Here is a 24726-nt window from a genome sequence, read left to right as displayed (position 1 = left end):
TTATGTTATTTAGCGATATAAGATAAGAACATTTTATTGCTGCTGCACAATTTCCAGCTGCAAGTGATATGCACATTAATAGATCAATAATTATATTCAATAATATACAATGCATTACTCTGAAGTTTGCCATTCTATATAATCATTACTGTACTTTTTGTACCTTAATAGGCTTGTAAGCAGCCTATATTTTTATGCTCTGTTTTTGGTATTTAACTTAATAAGTGTAATGTTTCTAAACTGTGCTATTGCAGCTTTTATTAGAAAAAGAAGTACAATATTTCTCTCTGAAATGTAGTGCAGTTAAAGTATAAAGTCAAAAGTGCCTCAACACTTAAAAAGGCTGAAGTAAATGTTTTTTTTCACCAATAATTGTCTCTTACTGAAGAAGAATTTAGATTTTTTCTTATTTTTTTTTCATATTTTCATGTTATCTCTTCTTGTGAGAAAATATGTCTTCATCCTTAAAAAGTGTTTGCTTTTCTGTTTTGTCTTTTTCTCAAGGCACTGTTTCTGCTCGCCTCTGCTTAAAAAAAAAAAAAAAAAAGGATTCCGGATGTGGTTTATTAAAAATCCGAGCTCATCAGGTGGACATGAACGCAGCACGGAGTCCAGTCCTGAGTGCGGAGCTCCGGAGGATCAGAGCGGGACTGAGTGAGGAGCTGAGCCGCTGCAGGAGCAGGAGACGCCGGGAGAAACGGATCGCTGTATCGGATACTTAAAATCTCTGCTTTACTCTCCACCCGGGACATGAAATCCGCATTTTAACCGCGTTTAAACTATACTCTCCAGCCCAAGATGACGGTGGATTTCGAAGACTGTATCAAGGATTCACCCCGGTTCAGGTAAGAGCATGAAACTCAGTTTGCTGGTTTGCTGGTTTGAACTGTTGAACACCACAGTTCTCTCACAAAACGATACATTTCTTTGGCGTTTTGGCGGGTTTATTGACATGATTCATCCAAGACTTTGCGTGCATAAAGTGTCTCCATGTGTCTTCTCTGTCATGTTGCATGTTGGACTAAAGGGGGGGATTTTAATACCATGCACGAGCCGACAAATGGTGTGTGGATTACAGTTACAGTTTTGGAGAATCAGTCAGATGTGTGAGCGTTTTCACAGAGTGAGTCGTGTTTTACAGCAGGCTGCATGACGATGAGCAATGCAGCCGGATGAGCTGTCACATGGGCTGAGTAGGAGATCAAAGTCTCATATGTTTGTCCTCACGTTGTTTGGTATTTTAATGCTTTTTCCTCTTGTGCTCCCATAGTTTAATGTTTTTTTTCATTGGATCATTGGATTAAAAAATATAGTCCCAATGCAGAATAAATAAAGATAATGGATGGAGATGATTGGCTTGTTAGTGAAATTCTGCCCAAAGGATGCACTTCAAAGTACAGCTGCAACAAATCATTCCTCTTTCATTATTGATAAATCACTTAATTGTCAGATTCTTAACACTTTATGCAATAGGCATTGTGATGCCAGCTGTTAGAAAAAGTATTTTTTTTGTGTCACAAACTAGATTAAGTAAACGTGATTTAAAGATTACAGGAACATATATAAATATACATATATTTGGGGGGTACTTTTGGGTACAATACCTTAAAGCAACAGTATACCATAATTGAAGAAGGTGATCCATGCAGGAAAAATCCTGAAAAAAATGACTCCACAAAGCCTCCAGAAAGTCTAGTACATTATGAGCAGTGCTGTTGGCTCTTTTCAAAAGTATTGCAACATAATTGAGACGTTATTGTGTGAGTGTAAACAGCCAAAATTGGGTACATTACCTAGAGGCAACATCGTACCAAAGAGGGTTGAATTCCATGTGATGTCTTCAAATATCGTCTTTGTCTGAGTAATTGCCTAAAAGCCCAAAACATTCAGTTTACTTTCATATAAGACAAAGAAAAGCAGAAGCTCCTCAACACAGAGAAGCTGGAAGTGATACATTGTGCTTAAAAATGAGTTGATGTACTAATCGATTGATGTATTAGTACTAGTTCAAATAGTGTCACTAATCATTGGATCAGAGGAAACTGAAGCTTTCCCTGCACAGCCTGCACCAAAGCCCCTGACCGCCGTGCACCAAAGGTTACATAAATAAGGCAGGAATTTTCTACACCCACATCTGAACCTGGTCCTCAGCACCCAGTGAGACAAGAGACTCCCAGAGGGGATTTTTTATACAGTGCTGGAAGATCTTGAAAGTAAAAACACCAAGTCCCTAGATTCAACACCTTTCTGAAGTAAAAGTACTTTACTGTCAGTAGTGAAAACACTGAGCATGTTTCATTCATAATTTATAACAAAAGCAGTTGAAAGTGTTGATATCACAGTATCTAATTAGTGTTTCCTTTTATTGATATTTTCATTAAATTACAATGGCGGACATGCTGCAGACACTACTTGAACTGTTCTCATAGTATTTTAAGTGATCATCATTTATTATTTGTAGATTTTTCATCGGTGCCCATGAAATTTCTTTGTGTATTTCAGGTTGTGTCAGCTTTGTGCTTTATTTCATTGATAATATGAGGAGTCGGGCAGAGTTTGTGCTGAAAAAAAAGAATACCATGCACGTGGCGTTAGGACGGTTTACTCGGCAAAATGAACCTGAAGTCCAGAGGAAGTTTCAGAAATATACAATATTTTGAAATGATTCGATTTTTAACACTGGTGCATCAGTATGTTAGCAGTATTTTCAGCTGATTGTGGTGGAGAAAGTTTTGATTGCTTCATATACTGTTAAGACCATGGGTTCCCTGTTAAAGGGCGGGGCGCCTCCAAGGGGTCACATGATAAAACTGAGGGGTCATGAGATGACTAATAAGGAGGGGAGAGAGAAAAGAGGTTTGTTGCACAAACTTGTATTCGGATTTTGGAATTTTGTCTTATTATTGCTGTCTTTGTGAAGTATTGGATGGTGTTTAAGTTTGCAGATGAGTTTTACTCTTCAGTGACATCTGAAACATTACAGGTAGCCCCAACTAGGCACTGTTTTAATGTACAATGTCACAGTCAGGTTGGATTTTTTTACATTATATGTCTTTAATGTTAAACAGCTTAATCTGAGAAGGTACAAAAGCTGTACTGGAGTAAAAAGTACAGTATATTCAAACCGATAGCCAGAAGAAATGTTGGCGTTGTACATTTCTGCCAACTATGGATCATTGCATTAACATTTTCATTGAAACTTTACATTTCAACAATGCTGTGGTTATTTTTAAGTACAAAAACAGCTTGGTTTTAGACAGAAAAAGAGCAGGCAGGGACATCTCTGTAAAAAACATCCACCTTTTGTGCCGCTATTTGGCTGGAAAAAAAGAGTAACAGGGCGCCACAAAACACCAATATTTGGTGCCTAAAAAGTGGCTGGAAACACAGCAATGACTTGCTAAATGACAGCAGGTTTTGTTGTTTGTTGTTTGTCTCAAATATTGGTCAGCAGCCCGGCAGGCATCTCACCCTGGTGTCACACTGACCACCTTCCCCTCCGCCTCCACATCACCGTCATTTTAGAAATGTTCATATGTTGACGGATTTCCATTACAGATTTGCACAAAACTTGAGCAATATTTTTAAAATAGCGATGAAGCACAACTGTGAGATGGACGTTCGAAACATTATCAGGTTTATTTCTGTTGCAGCCATCACGCTAGCCGTCAGTATTTTATGTACGCGTTTTATGCAAGCGATAATGGAAAGGCAAGCCCCTCATACATGGGAGCATCCACGTATGAAGGATTTCTGGGATAGTCCACGATTTCACAGAGGAATTGTGGATTTAAAACTTTGGAAGAGTTATGCGTTGCAATAACACCTCTTGTAGCGCCTGCTGCATCATGAGGGAGCCAAACAGTGAAAAAAGAGTTACTATTGCAGTTTTTTGAAATATGGCTTTTTCAAATTAACCTAAAAAAAACACATGATGCAAGCATAGAAACGTTTTTGCGATAAATGGGAGCTCTTTCAGAGTTTACGTGTTTCCATTAGGCATATTTCATATTTGCAATTTAAATTTGAGGGTTAATGGAAACCCGCCTTTATATATGATGACGGGGCTTGTATATGCATCCTTAACATAAAAGTAGAAATACTCAACTAAGTACTGAAAATATGGACCTGCAGTAAATATACTTAGTTACTTAACAACACTGCCCTTGTGTGTGTGTGCTCCGGGGTTTAAGTCTCTGCTCCCAAATAAATCAAAGACTTCCAGACTTGGCAGCGGTGCCTTAATGACGGCCATCTGGCCTGGAGAAAGGCACATCTCAGGAAGTGCTGAGTGAAGGGTATTTGCACTAACCTTCTCCTTCCTGACTTCATATGCTAAGCAGCGAATCTACAAGCTGCATGCTAAAGAGACACTCATTATCTGCAGCTCTTCTTTTGGGTCGATAAAGTTATCTCTTATATCTGAGAGGGGCTGCGCACGTGGAATGAAAATATGCCTCCTCCTCGTGCACTGTACGGATCTCTTTTTTTTTTGTGGCTTGAGAGATGCTCCTTTCAACTCCATGTTCAGTTATTGTGCACTTTCCTCCAGTTTATGTTAAGAGCCTTTTATGTGCCGCCCAGGATGTTTAAACGACTACAAGAGACGCTGAAAGAGGCAAAGTAAACGCATGTTCTTGTAGCCACTGGAGCCTGTAACAGTGTTTTTCAGGGGAGCATTCAAACGGTTTCCTTTGTGGAGCTAAAAGCGGCGCTGTGTTGTGTTATGTAACAACCCTGGAGGTGGATGACTGGAAGGAAGCAGCGGGCTCGGAGTATGGGAAAATCAGGGCTTTTCACTGTGAGGATTGGCATGACACCATGCTTCCCACACGTGTGCAAAATCATACTGGAAATCAGTTCACATGTCCCAGATCTTATCGACGAATTAGCTCCAGTTTGGACCATTTTGCGACTGATCAACAGCTATTCTGAGCAAAACAGAAAACATAAGAATTCGATTCTTCTTGTCTCTTTTTAAATCTTCTGTTTAAGCAGCATGATGAATAGCCTGTCACGTCCAGATCTCTTGAACAAACTGTATGTCTTCAGTGTTTAGTCTCCATGGATACTGGGATTCGGACAGATGTGAGATTTGCAGCCTGTGATGCTCCACATCTGTTTTCGGAGAGTGGTCTGTGATGATTACGCGGCCGCAGGAACTTGTGTTTGTGTTTGCTCCGGCACAACAGTGGCCAACGTTTGAGCTCTTTTCTCCCCACTGACATGTTAAATTGAGGTCACACTCACTCGGATAATAATGAGACTAAACAGCCAGTGTGATAACTTTGAGCTCTTTTAAACACTTTATTTATGAGGCCAATGTTTGACTTTTATTCCTCAGTCGGAGAGTTTTATGTTCATTCGGTGGAGGATTGGTGACAGTGGCGACACGCAGGGTTAGCGGTGAACTGTTCGCTCAGTCCCAAAAGCTGCTGGAGCTCTTTTCTATTTTCTTTCTACTGTTTCTGTATTGTTTTGTATTTTTTTCATCATATTAAAGACAAAACTAAAGCTGTTCAAGATAACAAGTAGGGGTCGACCGATACTGTGTTTTTCAGGGCCGATACCAGTTATTTGTAGCTCATGAGACCGATAACTGATACTTGGAACTGATATGCATTTACACTTAGAAAATGAAAATCTTCCTGTAAATATTTGAAATTTGGAATATAACTAACTCCAACACAACACTTTGTTTAAATGCCTTTGGCAAATGTTTACTCAGACTTTCATATCATATACCATATCATATACAGCAACTTCTATATAAAGTCAAGTGAAAGTTTTAATTAAAAAAGGAATGAATGAAAATACTTCCCTGAGGTTTTTACAAAGTAAAAGTGCCTCTCATGCTTTCTTTGTAGGGCTTTCCACTTTTAGTCAGAAGATGCATGTTAATATAAGTTGTAATCAGAGTTAGGAGCAACTTTTAGTGCTGAATGATAAGACTCGTTCTTTTTTATTTCAGATAATTCACGCACTTAGTAGCTACTTTGAGCCTCAGTAAGTTTTGTAATTGACCGTCCTCCTTGACCACCATGACTGCCTTCGGTATTTATCCCAAGCGTGAGAGGATATTCCTTTATCGCCCTTCTTGCTGTTTGGCGGGGCTTTTGGCGTCCTTGCTGGACCGTTCATGTGTCCTAACAGAATATAACTATTGTCGAGAGAGCTTCTTGCTTCCGCTGAGAGACAGACTCTTTTCTCTGTGTCTGAATGGCCCGAGGCAGACAGCCCAGATGATCCTTCCTTCATTCCCATGTGAACAGCTGGGGGGTGGAGAGGCTGAGGCGAGGCTGCCTTCATGGTGATGAGGTTTGTCATTGAGTCACAGAGCGGAGAGCCCCGACATGCCGGGAATCCAAGGCCAATGACCTGTGGCGCTCAGTGCTTGTGTGTCTCCAGCGTCTGTGAGAGACGGACTGGATGGATGGATTTGTGACACAAAGTCAGATGACAGGGTGAAGGGGGTGCACGTCAAATTCCAGGAGATGCTGGTATGAAGGAATGCAGAGCGTCTGGTGTGATGTCTCGCTCTGTAAGAGATGAATTAACTTGGCAATTTTAGTGTGAATTTCAGTAAATTGAGTTAGAAAATTTTACAGTCAATTATTACTGTTTGTACAACATAAATTCATGCAGAGTGCAAAGTGAGGGCTGGGCCATGTTGCTGAAACAACTACAACAAAAGTAAATAACTACAGGGAACGTTTGTTTTTATGTTGTCTTATTTAATTTTTGTACATGTGTCGGTCCTTTTGTATGAGTCTGTGCCCACTCTCTCATTTGGATGCTTTAGTGGGTTCGTGAACGCAGCACAGGCAGAACTCTGCATGAGCTCTTCTTTTTTCCTGAGCAGCAGTTTGTGCAGGTTGAGTTGCAGGGTGAATAATTTATCAGTTAATCTGATCAGATCGATTGATGAGAGGAGCAGCTGCTGCAGAAGCGAGTGAATGCAGACTTTTAAACCAAACCAATCAATCCTGTTGACTGCTGCTCCGTCCATGCCCTGACCACCCTCTGCACTTCAAGAGTGTTATGCAATATATATATATCTATATATATATAGATATATATATATATATATATATATATATTCCACCAGTGCTCCTAATGAACAGTTTAGCTCCGAAAATAGAACATCAACACGTGGCGGCAGATGTTTTAATCGTGGCGGGCTGCCATAAATAAATGAATGTGAGGGAAACCCTGGCTCTGAATATCACACAAAGAGCCTTTAATTACTTATTTTTTTAGTTCTTAATCAAAAATGAATAGCACTGACACAAATTGGTCCAGCAATCAGTATTTAATTAATATTTAATTTTTTTATAAAGCTGCCAAACATTATCTGGTTTCAGCATCTAAAGTGTAACTTTGGGAGTGTAGTTGGGGGAGAGTAAGTGTAGTTTGAGCGTTTTTCTGTTAAACATTAAACATTATATGCAAAAAGATTAATTGAAATAATTAATTCAAGTTAACTGATCACAAAAACAGTACAGCTGCAACTAAAGATTATTTCTGTTATTCAGAAATAATCAAAATAATCGATCGTTGGCTTCATTTATGTGAGGAAAATGACCGCTACAGTTTCTTAAAACCAAAGGTGACGACTTCAAATGTCTTGTTTTAACCAACCTTCCAAAACCCCAGATATTCAGTCTACCATCACATAAGTCAAATAAATGCATCCTAACACTGATCATTTTATTACATTTTAGCTTAAAAATACATTTAGACCCCTAAAATGATAAGTTGGTGATCAAAAAGCAGCTTAGAATAAATGATTCAAATTACAGACTTTTGTGAAACCATCACACTAAATATTCATATTGTCATAAAATCATTAAAAAAACGGATCAGTTGTATAAAGAAAAATGGCTTTTAAAATGAACACATTGCTATTGTTTTGTCTCTGCATTCAGTATAAATGCTAAAAGTTGCATGTTTGCTTGAACTGTGTTTGAGCTCTTTTTTGCATACTGTGCATTGGTGAGTGAAATGGAAAGTACCTGACTCTTTCTGCATCTGGAGTTTTCTGTTTTTTATATATTTCAAGATGTACTCCCATCTGTGTCCTTCTCTGTGGGAAAGGAATTTATAGTGGGATTACATTAGCTTCATGACTTCATATTTAATACACATTTACTGAGAGGAACTCATAGCAAAGGATTTCATATCGGAGCCTGCTCCCGCTCGTGTACAAAGACCTAAACGCGATATGTTAAACTCATAATGGTGGCAAGAACATCCAAAATAATGCTCACAGTCGTGTTGGATTCCAAGTATCCGGTTCATCTCGATTCAGGAGTGTGACTTTTGGGAGGTTGGCGGATGTTTCTTGTGTTGCCGGAGGATCTGCATCTCCAGCTGCGTGGAGCTGGAAGGGATTTCTCCTGACTGGCGAGGTGTTGTTGCTTCTGCTCTATTTCAGACTGACCTCCTTCCATCTTGAATGTGTGTCAGTGGCCCTTCTGTTCAGCCAAGAGAGCTACGCCCAACAAGGCTGTGACTTTGGCCAGTTAAAGGGTGGGGGGAGGCAGCATTGTTGTAATTAAAGAAAAAAAAAAACACTTGCTGTTTTCCAGCTGGTCTCTGTCACATCCGTCTCCTCATAAAGGTGATATCTGCGATCGTTTAGGCTATGTTCACATTAAAAACAAAGATGACCCAAATCCGGGTTGTTTTTTATTTCCGCGCCTATGTTATCAAGTTAGAGCATCCACACTGCCCGTCTGAGCAGCGCTTGTCAGGCGCGTCTCAGCTGCGTGTCAGTTTCAGCACAACTAGAGAAATGGCGGCTTGCCGTTTTTTTTTCGCGTGCCGCACGCAGAAACAAACAGTGAAAATGGTGTTTTGATGATTATATTAACACTATACCACTTTTTGCTGCAAGTCTGCATATGCAAAGACAGCTGTTTTACTCCAACTTCCCTGCTTCCCTGTCAAAACAAAAGCCCTTTGTGGACAGAATCCTACCAATTGCTGATAGAAGGCATTTTATTTTGAAAAGTTTACAGGATCGTGTTGTCGGCTGTGCAGGAGCTTGTACGGCTTCATAAATGTTGAATTTGTGCTTATGATTATGGAAATACAGTACTAATAGCTGCGGGCAGTGATGTTGCAACAACGCTGCATGTGTGAAGACCACAGGCATGAAACACGCTGCGGCTCGGCGAGGCTGCTGTCACGCACTGCCGACGCGTGCTGTGTGAAACGGGCCTACACTTAACTGTGCAGAATTATGTCATCGGACCTTCCTACTCTGACGATGTTTTTTTTTGTGAGATGAAGCTTGAACCACTAAATCATTGATTTAACATTTATTGTTTTGGTGTTTTAGCATTGGACGTGTGTAAACTTGCACTGATGTCAGCTATGAGTCACTTAAACATGAATGTGAACATGCGAGGCAGAAAGATCGGATCTGAGTAAAAAATTCAAATTGAGCATGAAGCCCTGTAATGTGAACGTAGACTTATAGAAAATAAAGTATAAATCCTGTGTTCTGTTCAGCTATAATTTAATGACCTTTGCATCAGACACACTAAACTCTGCCACCATCTCCCCCACCCGCGTTTTCATTTTCACCCGTGTTTTTGATTTAATGAGGGAGAAAAGCTCAGTAGCGCCGGCCCGCGGGCATTTCCACCATGTTGTTAAGGGCGTCAGTGAGCTTTGTGCCCCGCAGCTAACAACTCCAGGTAATGAAAGTGACAGGGATTACAGCAGCAGTGTGCAGTTTGATGGCCGCGCGTCTTTAATCAGGGATTGGCCCACATTCGCCAGCTCAATGCGGACGGCAAGGTGTCACACCTGGAGGATTAACCTCCAATTTGGTGTCACCCTGATGGACGGCAAACAGATCTAATGATACGCAGGGCAATATGATTTCTTAATCACAGCGTTGTCGGCCTCCCGCTGAGGAGGCGCAGCGCCGTTAGCCCGAGAGGCTTTCATCTTTTTTTAAATGAGAGCAGATGAAGGGCTTTTGCCAGTTGGAGCTCGGCAGGCTCCAAAGCATGTAGGGCAGCGGCACATAGATTATCAGTGTTTGAAGGGATGAAAACTCAGTTGCCAGTTTATTAGGTACACCTAAAACCAGTCTCATGCAACACTGCCGCAATAAACCCACCCTTCATGAAGGCTATGAAGTTCAGTGTTTGTTTATGAGGAGTGCTGATGCAACTTAATAATGAATAATTTGAAGATCTAGTTTTTAGTTTCTTTAATTTATCTTACCCTTATTGATATCCATGATAATAATTATATTATATTATAGTATAGTAATTAGTAATTATATTACTCATGAGGGAAGGATTGACTGCAGCACTGTTGCATTAGACTGCACTAGTTTTATCCAGGTCTGTGTCTGAGAGAGTGTATATCTTTACAATAAAAACTCTTGCATGCTTGCTGTCAATGCCTTAAAGGGACAGTTCACCCCAAATAAAAAAATATTGCATATTTTTCCTCTTACAATGCAGTTTATCAGTGTAAATTTTTTGGTGTGAGTTGCCGGGTGTTGGAGATATCGGCTGGATAGATGTCTGCCTTCTCATGAATATTATGTAATTAGATGGCACTCAGCTTGTGATGCTCAAAATGCCAAAGAAATTTATTTAAAAAACTTTGGACAACAGGAAAAATGCACAGAAAGACACATTTAGTAAGGTCAGGATATGATTTGATCGAGCTATGCATTTAAAAGCCGCCCGGAAACGCTATATATATGGTAAGTGGACTTGTATGGTGCTTTTTTTTTGTGTGTGTGTGTGTGTGTGTGTGTGTGTGTGTGTGTGTGTCCTCTGACCACTCAAAGTGCTTTCACACTACGTGTCACATTCACTCATTTACACACACATTCACACACTGGTGGCCGAGGCTGCCGTACAAGGTGCCACCTGCTACTAAGGAAACATTGATGTAAACTTATACTCCAATGGCGCAACATCAGGAGCAATTTGGGGTTCAGTATCTTGTTCAAGGATACATCGACTGCTTACTTGAGGAGCCGGGGATTGAACCGCCAACCTTCAACCTTTTTTGACTGAAGTTTACCAAATTCTAACCGATAATCAATGAGGCGCGCTTTGTTGCTGTTTCATCTTCACCAACTTCCTCATGTGTCAGTGTCGTCCGAAGGGATAGCTCCAGGCTGTTCTCGCAAACTGTACATTTTCCCAAGAAAATGTGGTCTTGTAGTGAGGCCGGTTGGGGCGGGGAACGGGTCACTGAAATCAGGACTTTCGCCTGGAGACGTGTGTTCGGAACCGTGTGAACTTTAAATGAACTTTGAGTAATTTTAAGGTATGTCCTCTCCATGTTTCTTTCCTAAACCGAACCATAGTAACTTCTATTGCTTAAAACTAACCTCTGTGGCTGTACTTCAAGTATGTGACTGTACGTTAAGGGTGTAAGATAATTCGTGGGGCACAAATTGATGCCTTTGACACCAAGAAGATGTAGCGGGATCTTCAATTTAAACCATGTTTAAGAAAAATGACCATAAATCTACCTTGTACCTTGATATCATACAAACTGTTGTGCGTGCATTTGTCATAGGATATCATTCGACCTGTTCCATGAGAAAACGTTGATCGCGCAGTGCATCGCGACTGTGTGGTTAAGCGATGGTGGTGCAGAGCACACTGGTGTAGATCAGTTGGATTGGAGGTGAAATTAACCGTTAACAACTGTCGAGTGATAGTAAATGTTGTAGGTTTCAGTTTGTCCATGAATCAACGCTACAACTTGCCAAGTAAAGTTCTTGTGACTTGCTTTCCAAAGTAGACGTTCATGCATTCATGTAGGTGCGTGCATGGGTACAGTTCCCTCCCAAACCCTCAACCATGAAAAAAAAAAGCTCCCCAAAACCCACAGTGTCACAGGAACACTGGGAACTTACCATGAATATATTTTTTTTGGGTGCTAATTTGTTAAACGCTCATGTATATGTTTCTGCTTCATTTAGCAAATAAGTTTCCAAAGTGGCAGATAAAATTTCTGAGTGGCAGACGAAAAACGTGCTTGCCTGCTACAGTTGCAGATAGTTAAAAATTCGTTTCAGACCCAGGCTGTCACCCACGCAGTTAGGGAACGTTTTAGTTTTTCTGTGCAGCTCTGCATACAGTGTTATACTGTCTGTCTTTATGTACAGGAAGTTGATAGATGATTTGTGTTAATGCAGATTAATCCCTGGTGAGATGCTTTGGGATGCAGAGATGATGTCATCCGAGTCTTTTGTACCGAAGGAGGGGGATCGCCGCATGAGCCCCGGCTGTCCCTCTCATTTCATTTTAATGAATGGCGAGACGTTTCACACACTGCTCACACAAAGAGCCGTGAAAAGCGAAGGCGCTGCTAATCTGCTTCTGTCGGACATCCTGAGAGGTGACAAAGACCTCGATCAGTCAGCGTGCAACCGGCGAGAGTGTGAACTGATTATTAAGTGCGGTGAAATCTAATCGCCAAAGCGCCTCAGTTCTTCTCGTCTTTTTCAAATCAGCCATCCGGTGTTGCCACAGGTTGCGCCTGCTGCGCCGCAGACATTGAATCAGCACTATGGCAACATCCTGAGCCCTAAATGACGGATGAGTTGTAGTAAATTGGCATTAGTATTCCTATCACAAACCATGGTGAGTGAGAGCAGCAATGAGTAATGCGAGGCGGGGGAGTTAGAAAACAAGAGCCGGGCCAGCGAGTGCAGTATCACACACACACACATACACACCGAGCAGATTTTTAACGCTGATAATCCAAGCCTTTTGGTCTTACTTCACAGTGCGGGTGAACAAAATCGCTCACAACTTGGCATTTGTTTTCCCGAGCAGATTGGATTATGGTAATGGAGAAGGAACATCTGATCTCAATTCTGTACGGCCGTAGATATCAGATGTCTCAAACTGTCTGGAGGAGAAAATCCACTTTCCCCTCAAAAGTTTTACGGAGAATGGCTCCAATTTGCCCCAGAGGAGGACCCGATCAAGTGTTTTTCAAGACAGAAACATCCAGAAACATGAGAGAAATGTTTGGAGTTGTTGTATTAGAGCAGAGCTAACAACAGGTTGCAGGAATCCCTCATATTTGGATTAGTATCATCTGTGCACCTTTAACCTTTTCTGACCCTCAGCGGAGAGGGTTAAGCCTCGGCTGCAACGTGACTCCCTGGACGGCTTTGAAATGGGCTGTAATTCTGAGTTAATATAAAGAGTCTGACTAATGTTTCTGGTGGATTATCCATACTATAAAGCAGAGCTGTCAGATGTAAAGGCTGGCGTAATACGACGGGACATCGCGCATGTGTTCTTTTCCTCTTGATCAATTTTATGTTGCTTTCACGTCACGGTTACCGAAAAGATAAACATTTGCTTTATGGTGGAGAGTTGGATGAGAAGACTGATGCACTCTCACATCTGTCTGTTAAATATGGTGTTATAGGCGTGATCCTTGTTTCGTGGTGTTTGTGTGTTTTGCAGATTTCTGCATAGACAGATGAGGAGATTGTCGCCACTCTTGCATTTGTGCAGGAAATATGAAGCAACGGCCAGCAGCCGGTTAGCTTCGTGTTTTTGTTTGAGTGCGCGTCGAAACATTAGTGGTTTGCACCTTATTAGTGGCCTGTTCAATTGTTTGCTGTAAGTCGTCCGTTCTGTGAGCATGACCTCGCCTGTGGAGGGGCTGAAGCGCCAGAGATTTCTTCAGCTCTTATGATTTAGTCTGTAGACTTAGGGAAAGTCAGCTCCAGTGGCTGCAAAATAAGTCAGATTGAATGTGCGAGTCCGTACGAAAAATGACCCTCCTTCCAACTTGATTTATTACTTCAGTAAACATTTTTCCCATTTAATTTTTGGCCTCAATCACTAGTCTTCAAGTCTTTAACTTTATGGTCCTATTTAGGGTAAAATACATAATACAGTGCAGTATGCTTCAGGGTGTGGCTACCTTGTGATTGACAAGTCGCTACCAAGGCGGTGTCCTCCGGTGCCGAGTCAGATCCACCTCTCACTCCTCCACAGCTCCACCCTCTCACCAAAATATGGACCCCAAAAAACAAGATGATGACGGATAAAATGCTGAGTGTGAGTCTTCTAAAAGGTAGTCCACAAACCGACGGGTGACGTACGACCACTTCTTTTATATAATCTATTGATTCACACAGATTGAAAAGACCATTTTAGAAATGGAAAGACTCGGTTAGATTCAAGTTCTTTTTGAACCTACGTCATAAATGTACAACAAGTAAAAGGAGAGAGACAGAAATTAACAGAAACACGCTGAGCTGAACACACAGATATGTAAATTCAGTAAACTGGCTGTTTTGGACGAATCAACACGGAGAGCACAAACACATTTAACAGACAGAAACAGGAGTTTTCTCATCCGACTCTGCCAGAGAGCAAATAAACACACTTTCCAACTATTGCTCAAACTGCTTTGAGAGCCTGGATTGTTTAAAACGTGTCCTCGTTTATGAGTGCATGACCTAGAAACATAACAGAGGTTCAGGCTTTAAAAATCAGATTAATCTCTATCAGGTTTTCTCATTATCGGGCTGCAGCGAGCTCGGCCTGGGCAGTGATTCACTGACCGCGTTTTAACGTTCAAGATAGATCACTAATTGGAAAATACCCAAATTCCTCAGCTCATAGCTGCAACTCGTGGCTCATCTCTCACTTGTGTTTTTTGAGATTTGCCCTCCAGTCGGCGGCAGCATGTGAGATGAAGTGCCCCTCAGCGGCTCCGGTCGCCACTGTGCGTCATTCGTCATTCGTCAGCAGACTCACAGACACAATGAGCTGCATTTTGTCGTGATAAATAAGATAATCTGTGTTTGACAGGAGAAAAAAAGAGAGTCATTACAAACGGTGTTTGCTGTTGAATGTTTCCGAAGCGTCTCCCTGATGATCAGGCTGCTTGGAAAGCCGTGATCTCGGGGGGGAAAGTGGCCGGGGAGTTTCCAGGTGTATCAACATCAGCCCGTGCTACATGTTTATCGCCTCATGGGTCAGGAAATGGGATAAAAGTTGGTATTTTAACCGTACAGCTGCGTGTTTGTCGTCACCTGGGGAGTATAAAACGACTGCACGTCCAAGACAAACGCTGAAAGAGATAAAGAGAGAAATCATCGGGCTCCACGAGCACTTACAGCTCCGTCTGTGCTCCGTTTTCAAAATGCTGAATCACACGTGGACAAGCATCTGTTTTTGATTTGTTCCATCCCGCTCACTCCCTGCCTCATACTCTCCCCTTCTCTTCCCCTTTTCCGTCCTCCCTGCCTTCCTCTGTGTGCGGGGGCAGGCTGCTGGGCCAGAACCGGGTCTAGGGACAGGCCAGGAAATGCGTCAGTCCGCTCAAATATTGAAAGCAGGTTCGGAGTAAAGGGCGAAACCCCGGGGAGACGATGTGTGTGAGGAGACCGGTGACACTCCCTGTTATGACACCCAGACCTGAGTCATGACATAAATCCCTGAAACACCCTAAAACAAACTACAGCGTCAATAAATCTGAAGTAATGACGCGCCGCCGCACACAAGATTATTCACTCAGACATTTCTGAGTACACTGATTTAAAAAATGCTGTTTATGTGAGGAAACGTGTTGCTTACTGGTTTTTAATCAGTGGAATAAAAAGTATTTTTAGTGCTGTGAAATGATTAGAGGATCAACCGGAAGTTTATCATCAATGAATGTGAAGATTTTCAGGTTTTCTCTGTTTTATCTGATTTTAAATTGAAAACTTTTTGGTAAAACTTCAACTTTTTGAGTGGATATGTTAACTTTTTTAATCCAATGGGGTGATATTTCCAGCAAAAAAAAATCAAAGCATTTGATGCATCCGGGTTCTCAAATGTGAGAAATTTCCATTTTAACTTTTTTTTTACATGATAGAAAATTGAATATTTTGTTTAAAGCATTTTATTTAGAGGGGTCTTTAACTCAGTCAACAAGAATTGAGTTTAAATGTATCGTCAGTTATTTAGTTAGTCTACAGAAAATGAGTTATCAGCTGTTTTGACAGTTGATTAATCTTTGGAGTCAATTTTTTAAGCAAAAATGTTCTGAGTTTTCAATGTTTTATATCATTAACTAAAAATCTTTGAATTTTGGACCGTTATTCGGACAAAACAAGACATTTGAAGACATGATTGACCACAATTTCCTCTGGATAAAAGTGTAATGAACATTTTTCATTATTTACTGAAATTTTACAGATCAAGAGCTGTTCATCTCTAATGAACGTCATCATTGTTCGCAGCCCCGATGTGGATCATAATGTTCTGTACTTTTTGTCTGCATTTACTCAACATACAGATCGGCCTGAATTCCTCTTCTTTCGTTGTTTTCTCACTCTTTGTTTGTTGTGGTTCTCCCCGGAGAGTGTGGTTTTGGGGGGAAGAGACCAATGAGCCGTGACTCGACTTCATTTTTCTCTCACAGAGCTGTATAATTGTGCTCTTTCTTTTCTCACTCTGGAGTCCGGCAGAACTGCTCGAGCCGTAACTCTCCAGAGAGTCACTTTTGGTGCCGTGTTTCAGCGTTGTTAACTGAGGACGGGCCGTTATCCCATAATTCACCTCTGTTGATTTTTCTGCTGTTATCCTTTGTGGCTTCACTAAAGAAAATGAGCAAAGAATGGCTGTGTTTTCTTAACTTTTATACACAGTTAAAGGTCCCGATGTCAGGCTTTGGGATGATTTTTCAGCATCCTCTCGGGTTTGTCGTGCTTCCTTGCTGATAGCGTCGGCGTTGGCTCTCTGCTGGGTGACACACGAGTCACATCAACACTCATGTACTAATGTGAAGGGGGTCGCAGGTCAGAGAGTGACGTCAGGGGCGTGTTGCTGACTCCAGATCAGAGGAAACACCTGCAGGGAAACCCAGGAGGAAGTGACACCTCTCCTGTCCTTCAGTCAGCTGATCCGACAGTCACATGATGTCTGAACGAGCTCACACGCTAAATCCAAACCATGAATCTGCTGTTTGGTCTCCAGGTTCAATTCTGGGATCAAATGTAAAACAGCAGTTGAAGTTTTCATGTTTGGAGCCTGTTTGGGAGTGAAAGGATATCAGCATAATTCATGTGGAAGCCTCCTGAGCTGTTGTTTCTGCGAGCGACCATCTCCCGAGCTTTCAGACAGGAAAGAGCTGAATGCTTCACACGTCTGGTATGTCTTTCTAGTGCGAGCCAAGCTGCATGTTTAGCCCACAAAAATGCCGGGAAAGACTCCCAGCTCAGCCCCACCGCATCACGCCTGTGTAGGGATTTTCACAGAGGGAATTCAGCTATTTCACCAAAATGTCAGGGTGTTACGCTGTAGGATTGGCTCACTGTGAGTGCTGCTCTATTCTCGTTTTTACCCCGGCGGCCTGGTGTGCCGCCCAGAAAAAGGAGCTTCACGTCTGTGGGCTTTATTGTCTTCCTCCCTTCAATGGAACATTGTGCAGGCCGGTTCTCACAGCCTCTTCTGGATCCTCTGTGTGTGTGTGTGTGTGTGTGTGTGTGTGTGTGTGTGTGTGTGTGTGTGTGTGTGTGTGTGTGTGTGTGTGTGTGTGTGTGTGCACTCGCATATATATAACAGGGAACATACTCATCGTTACACTGATCACCAACAGGGAGCAACCAAAACTAACAGGGGACATTTTTAAGTCCCCACTTGGACATGCTCTAAATCATCATAAAATCATGTGTTATGGCCTCTGGTGAAATTTTTCAGATTTTGCCAAGAGGGGACCAAAGTGTGTGTGAGTGTTTATATCCATATTCAGAGCTCTCCCTCCTGGTTGGAGCTGGTATTTGAACGACCCATTCACACACGTCGCTTTTTAACACTCCTCTCCCAGCAGCCTTTCAGACTGCAGATGGGCACGTTAAAGCAGGCTTTAGTAATGTTAATGTGTGTGTGACATGAAGGCCACAGAATGTAATGTATCAAATATGATACAAATAGCATGATAGGGTTAATAAGACACCAGTCTCCTGAAACGTGATTTGTTATTAGTCTTTTGCATTAAAATTCAAGGCTTGGCTTTAGGTGATTTCATAAGTTTAAGCTCTATACTGTATTAAAATAAAGGGCTCCCCAGAAGGCAGGAGAGAAATCATTTTTTAGAGCCTTAAAAAGCAAAACTATAATCCAAGCAGAATAAACCTTACATAAATGATCAGCAGTAAGATTTTTCTTTTTAGGTTTAATTATGTGAAATGATGTAACATCAGACCTTGACTAGACCTTTAAAGTTGTTCAGTCCCTACTGACCTGACCAGTTTCCAGAGCACTGAATGTCAATCAGTTTTTCAATATACTTCAATATACACTCTCAGTCTGTACTCATAGAAATGTAATTTGTTTGTGGGTGCACATTATAGAAAACATGTCCAAACATAGGATAATGCAACGTGAGTCCACTGTTGGCTGGTACATAATGACAATTAGTTCCCTCTTGGATAGCATGGAGTGACGCTCACACTCCACCATGTAAAAGAATAAATAAAATAGATAGATAAGACTTACACAAAAGAATCTCGCCTAAATAATTCAAAATGATTCCTCAACTATGATTACGACTGATTATTATAATTATAACTAATATTTTATAACAAACTATAAAGGCTCAGTTTTAGTGGATGGCTTAACCATCTAGCTTGACACTGTTTTAAATACGGCTTCCCCAGAGGGCAAGGAAATATTTTAAAATCTAAAGAAAGAGAAATAACAATAACAACAACAATAATAATAATAATAATAATAATAATAATGGTAGGAAGAAAATGTGGAGAGAAATACCAGCAAGATCTTTACTAATTTTAATGAATTGCTTAAATTAGTTTATTATCAGAATTTAACTTAACCTTGAGATTAGCTCAATCCTCCAAAACTCCTTTGAGTTTTAGATGCACTAAAGCACTAGATTTCTGTCAATCTTACAATGTACATATGTTTTGTTTCTCTATAATCACAGGAATGCATTTATTTGCTGATCTACTCTACAGGCAAAAGAGGTCCACACTTGTGTAGTATAAAGCAACAGGGGTCCACAGTTGGCTGGTACATAATGACACAAGTTACTTGTAAATATATCTAAACTAAATCATGTAATTTTGTTTTGCTTCTAAAAGGATCTGTAAGTATGTATTTTTGTAACTGAATAAAGGCTCAGCCGTTGTGGATGTCTTTACCATTTTATAGCTTGACACTGTGTTTAAAGGGGCTACCCCAGTCCATTCTCATTGTTAACTTTTCAAATACATTCCCTCTGTCAGTGCTTTTGGCATACCTGCATCAATCTGGATCATGGCAGGATGATGTGAGATGAGACATAGCCGGACAGAGCCAGCGACATTGTTATTATCGTCCAGTAGAACAGCCAGACAACACGAGGCACATCTGCATACATCTGCGTAGCTAGCATCACTTGAGAATATGGATGATCAAAACTTCCATTTAACAGTTTTACAAGCAAAAAAAATGCCATGCAAGTTTTAGGTTTTATTTTTGAGGATTTAAAGTTTTTTCTATTGGGAAAAGAATATTAAAACAAAATGTTATTTTTTTAAAAAAAGGAATAAGTTTCATCATCATTGAATGATGCCTTTTCAGAGCCAATATTTGCATAAAATGAAGCAAATAATTTAAAATAGCTTTGCTGGTCAAAGTCTTCTTGTAAAACATCAAACCACTCAGAAATACTTAGAGGGCAACTGAGGAACTGAGTGGATTAGTTGTGGGCAGACATACAGTGAAAATCAGATTTTAACGGTTTAAATAGTTAAGAATTCTGTATAGTTGCAGTGATTTGACAAAATTGCAGGGTCTCCCAAATTCACAGGAATCAGCTGAATTTGGCATTTATTGTTATGGTTGAAATCCAATGTATGTGTGCCCATCTATAGAATCCATTTTATTTGTCGCTCCACATTGCTATAGAAAAAAGAGGTCCACACTTGAGTTGTATAAAGTGACATGGAGTCCACTGTTGGCTGGTATATAATGACACAAGTTCCATCTTAGATATATAGTATAGAGTGACATTCCCATTTCAACATGGATAAATGACAAAGAATAGGAAAAAGAAGTTAGATGCATTATTGTTCAAGAAAATAATCTTACAAAAATGTAATAATAAAATTATTTATTTTTTGGGGAATTGGAGATAGAAATATCATTTTAGTTTTTCGTACATTGCTTTTGAATCGTGCACCTGAATAAGTTTTTGAGTTGCTGTTTAAGTGTGTCACCCTTGTGTTGAAAACACATTGACAACCCATCATGATATAAATGACTAGAGCAATCTTTAATGGTATTTATAATATGGGAGGTTTTGTGAGCAATCAGTTTGTCTCAGTTACAGGGATAAGTCAGTTAGAGGAATGATTAACCTCTGAAACCCTCTGTTCAACTGCTGAGATGAACTATTTCCAAATTCTATAGGTTTTTGGCTGTACTTTTGGCTGTACTTAACTTTAAATTCTAAAAAGGAAAGTCAGTCCACACTTTGTCCCTCTTGGCCTGTACAAAATGACACTTCTTGTTTTGTTTTGTTTTTTGTTTATATTTTCTCCAATGTTTTTAAATTAATCTTAAATCTGCATTAGAACAGACAAAATTGTATATACACATTACTAGATCTCAAGAAAACCAAAACAACTACAACTACTAAAACAACTAAAGAAATATAAACAGCCAACAATACAAAAACTGCAGAACTAGGATCAAAATAGGATTCACTTTCAAGTAAAATAAAAAAATAACACTGAGAATTTGGATTGGATTGTCTGCTGCAATCACGACCTTTAAAGTCTTCTGTTGTAGGAGAGGAACTGAGAGTTTTAAATGGTGTACTGGCATGCAAAATTACCAGCACATTTATGGATTGTGTCTTTAACAGAGGCTGACTACTCATTTTGTATTGGATTAAATGATTTGCCATCTCTGTGTGTGCATGCTGCAGTGACCAGAGGGACTTATTATTATTCAACACAGTTTTGGTTTATATGAAGAATTTCAAATTCCTTAAAGGGTTTTTAGTTTTATGATGTAAGCATTAAACAATCCTCCACATTGACTGAGTGGGAGGTCCAGCACCCATGTGCCTTTAAGGTTGCCTCTGAGAAATGAGTGACTTGGAGAGGTGAGGGGTCAGCGTGTGCAGCTCTGTGCCAGGCCTTGATTCTCTGCAGTGTGGGGTTGGTTTCTTTGTTGTTGTGACGATGGTCAATAGGCCATTCCACATTAAGCTTCAGAGATGCTAATTTATATTAGCTAGAATGTTACATCTAACTCTGACTGCCTGAGACATGGGTCTGTCCCCTGTCCTGGAGTTAAGCAAGTGGCACACAGTGCTTATTTTAGCTAGGTACAACATCTCTGGATTATTGGGAAGAACATCCTAAAAGTTTACAGATTGGGCATATAATTCTCCTCAAATTCCCACTAAGCTTGAATACTGATACAAAAGTTGTACTTTTTTTTACTGGATAGTTAAATATTTGAACATATTTAATCACCTAATAATTACATGAATTTCATGGCAAACCATTGTGATGTTACATAGTTTATTGTGCCAAGTTAACATTTAATTGTTCTAATCATAATAAAGGTTTGGTTTCAACTATAGGAGTAAAACAAAACTAAAGAGTAAGAGTGATTCGCCTGATCATCATATTAAACATATTCAGGAAACAGAAATAAAATGTCAGAATGCAACATTGAGCCAAAGAAAAAAACATGGTGGATTATTGTAGTTTTGTAACATAGGTTTTGTTATTGATCTGTAATGTTGAATTTATGTAGTCCATTTTCACCTCCTGAACCCTTTTCATTTGAGCTGCAGTGATATAAATTTAAAAGGTTTGGTCATAAATCAGTTTGAACTTATATATGAAAATAAATAGTTTTCTAACCTATAAAACATTTAATGGGGGCAAACGTGTATGCATGCTTAACTGGCGCTGAAAACAAAGCATTTTTTTAAGTGACTGTAAGATTTAAAACAGCAAATGCAACTTTAAAATGGCCTCCCAAATAATATGTCAAGATCCACTACATGGTATTTTAACAGGTTTAACAATATACCATCAGTAGTGTATCAGTGTATCAGCGTACCATCAGTAGTTGCAATTTATTTATTAGTTATCAAGTAGTAATTGACAAAAGTGAAATTAACAGTCTGTTAACAGCCAACTTAGGAAAGATGACACTGACATGTAAAATTACCAGCACATTTATGGAGCGATAATGCATCCCTAAAGGAGGTTAAATATTCATTTGTTTGTGAAAAAATTGTTGTTCATCTCTCTAAGATGTTAAACATTTGATTCAGTGGTGCTCTGCATTATTAAGTAAGCTTAATCACATGAGTGTTATAGATATATTGTTAGATTTATGAGCCTTCAGTTGATGAAGCACAAAAATATGTAATTTCCTCTACACTGAAGAGGTTGGTGACCAACACCCATGTGATTCTCAGATCCTAACTTTTGAATGTTGAACAGTGGAGACTGCTGCCACTGAGAAGTGAGTGACCTGCAGTGAGTGAGGGGTTTGACTCTATGCAAGTGAGTCTGTGAAAATCTGTCAGGCCTTGATTCCCTGCAGTGCGGGATGGTTTCTTCGCTGGCGATGGTCGTTAGCACATGACACATTGAGCTAAGTTGCTAACTTCTCATATCCAAGATGCTGTATCTGATTTAGACTGACTGAAACGGGCTTATTCCCCCATCCTGGGTTTAACAAGTAGCACACACTGCTTATCTTGGTTAGTACAACATCCCTGGATTATTGGGAAGAACACCCTGAAATTATGCAGTAGGCATACAATTCTCCACTTTAATTCCATTTTAAATACTGTTGTTTTTTCAAAACTTGTACTATTATGGATATTTATGTAGTTGAACATATTCAGTTACCTAATGATTACATCTGTTATTTCATGACATACCATTTTGATGTTGCACAGGTTATTGCCTCGTTTACATTTCATTATTCTAATTATAATAAAGGTTCTGTTTAACTAAAGAGGTAAAACAATACTACAGAATTAGATACTCTGTAAAGCATCTACAAACATTATTTAGATAGTTAAAATGTTGTCAATAGTTATTGATTGTATGGAGTAAAACTAATTTGGCCCTTTTAAATGTTTTATAGGTGAGCTACATAAAGAGTACATATTTGTGTCCTGATTGTGTGATTATCATTTTAAACACATATATGAACAGAAAGTCAATGTTGACATGCAACTTTGAGCCAAAGATAAATGTAGTGGGTTATTGTTGTTTTGCAACTTTTGAAACCTATTAAAAATTTAATGAAGGGCAAGCGTGTATGTATACTTTACAAAGTGCTTAGAAAGACATTATTTATTAAGTGACTCAAAAGATTTAAATAGCAACTGCAACTTTATAATGGTCTTCCAAATAGTATTTCAAGATCTGCTACATGGTATTTGTTAACAGTTTAACAGTTTATTACCATTAGCAGTTGCAACTTATAGAAACCATCAAACAATGTTTATAAACAGTTTTCAAACCAACTATTAATAGTTAACAAAGTGTTATAAATATTTGGTCTATCTATCAAGAGATATTTATATTGTATAATTTACTTTTTTTTGTTTTTCAAGCCAAAGGTTTACAAATTAGTTGGAAACCATTAATACTTAGTTTATGTATTTATACAAGACTGTATAAGTCTTGGTATTTGACTAATAAAATAACAATCTATAACATTACTTATAATGGGTAAAGTTAATTAGTTATCATTTCTTCATTGGTTATCAAGGAGTATTGACAAAAGTATAATTAACAGTCAGTTAACAAGTTATTAATGATGCCTATAATACAGTATTGCCAGCTTCAGAAAGATGATACCGACATGTAAAATTACCACATTTATGGAGTAAGATGCATCCCTAAAGAGGCCGAAAGTATTCATATGTGTGAAAAAATGTTATTCATCTCTGTATGATCTATGTACATTTGATTCAGTGGCTTTGTGCATTCTTTAAGCAATCTGTCTTTATTACATTCACACACAGTTTTATAGATATATTTTATATTTACTTGGCCTTCAGTTGATGATGGACAAAAATATGTAATTTCTTCTACACTGAAGAGGTGGAGTGACCAGCACCCATATGATTCGTAGATCATAACTTTGAGTGTTGAACAGTGGAGGCTTCTGCCACTGAGAAGTGAGTGACCTGCAGTGGGTGAGGGTTTGATTCTCTGCAAGTCAGCCTGTGAAAATCTGTCAGGCCTTGATTCCTGCAGTGCGGGGATGGTTTCTTCTAGCTGACGATGGTCGTTGTGGAGTGAGGACATTACACATTGGGCTTCAGGGTTGCTTACTTCTCATATCCTAGATGTTGTATCTGACTGAAACATGGCTTTTCCTCTTTCCTGTGTTAAACAAGTGGATGTTGGGTAAGATAATGTTAAACTGTAAAGAGTAAATACAAGCAGAATTCCACATTTGTAAGTCAATTGCACAATTGACTACAAGCTATTCAAAAAGGAGTTAAACATGTTTTTCACATGAAGAAACATCTGCTGAAGTGACATAATAACCACAAGTATGTAATATCACTGAAATAATTGAAAGGTAATTATTTATTAAGTAGCCCTCTAAAGCAGTAGGGCATCTTGGCTCTCAGTGGCTCTGTTTGTCTGAATTTTAACTACAATGGCCATCAGAAACACATTAACATTAGTTAAACTTT

The 24726-nt window shown here is 39.5% G+C and overlaps 1 protein-coding gene across 1 annotated transcript in view; it reads left to right on the top strand.

Annotated features, from left to right (window-relative positions):
• The first annotated feature begins 558 nt into the window (after positions 1 to 558).
• acap3a (ArfGAP with coiled-coil, ankyrin repeat and PH domains 3a) overlaps positions 559 to 24726 on the top strand; it is a 98155-nt gene continuing 73987 nt past the window's right edge. The window contains exon 1 of the mRNA XM_088081825.1: positions 559 to 845. Within this exon, the coding sequence (XP_087937951.1) occupies positions 799 to 845 (47 nt within the window). The 5' untranslated portion in view covers positions 559 to 798. The remainder of the gene's footprint in view (positions 846 to 24726) is intronic.

This window comes from Plectropomus leopardus, chromosome 9 (genome assembly GCF_026936395.1).
Source record: "Plectropomus leopardus strain MGB_pleo_1.0 chromosome 9, ASM2693639v1, whole genome shotgun sequence".
Lineage (NCBI taxonomy): Eukaryota > Metazoa > Chordata > Actinopteri > Perciformes > Serranidae > Plectropomus > Plectropomus leopardus.
This window is presented reverse-complemented; position numbering and strand designations above follow the sequence as displayed.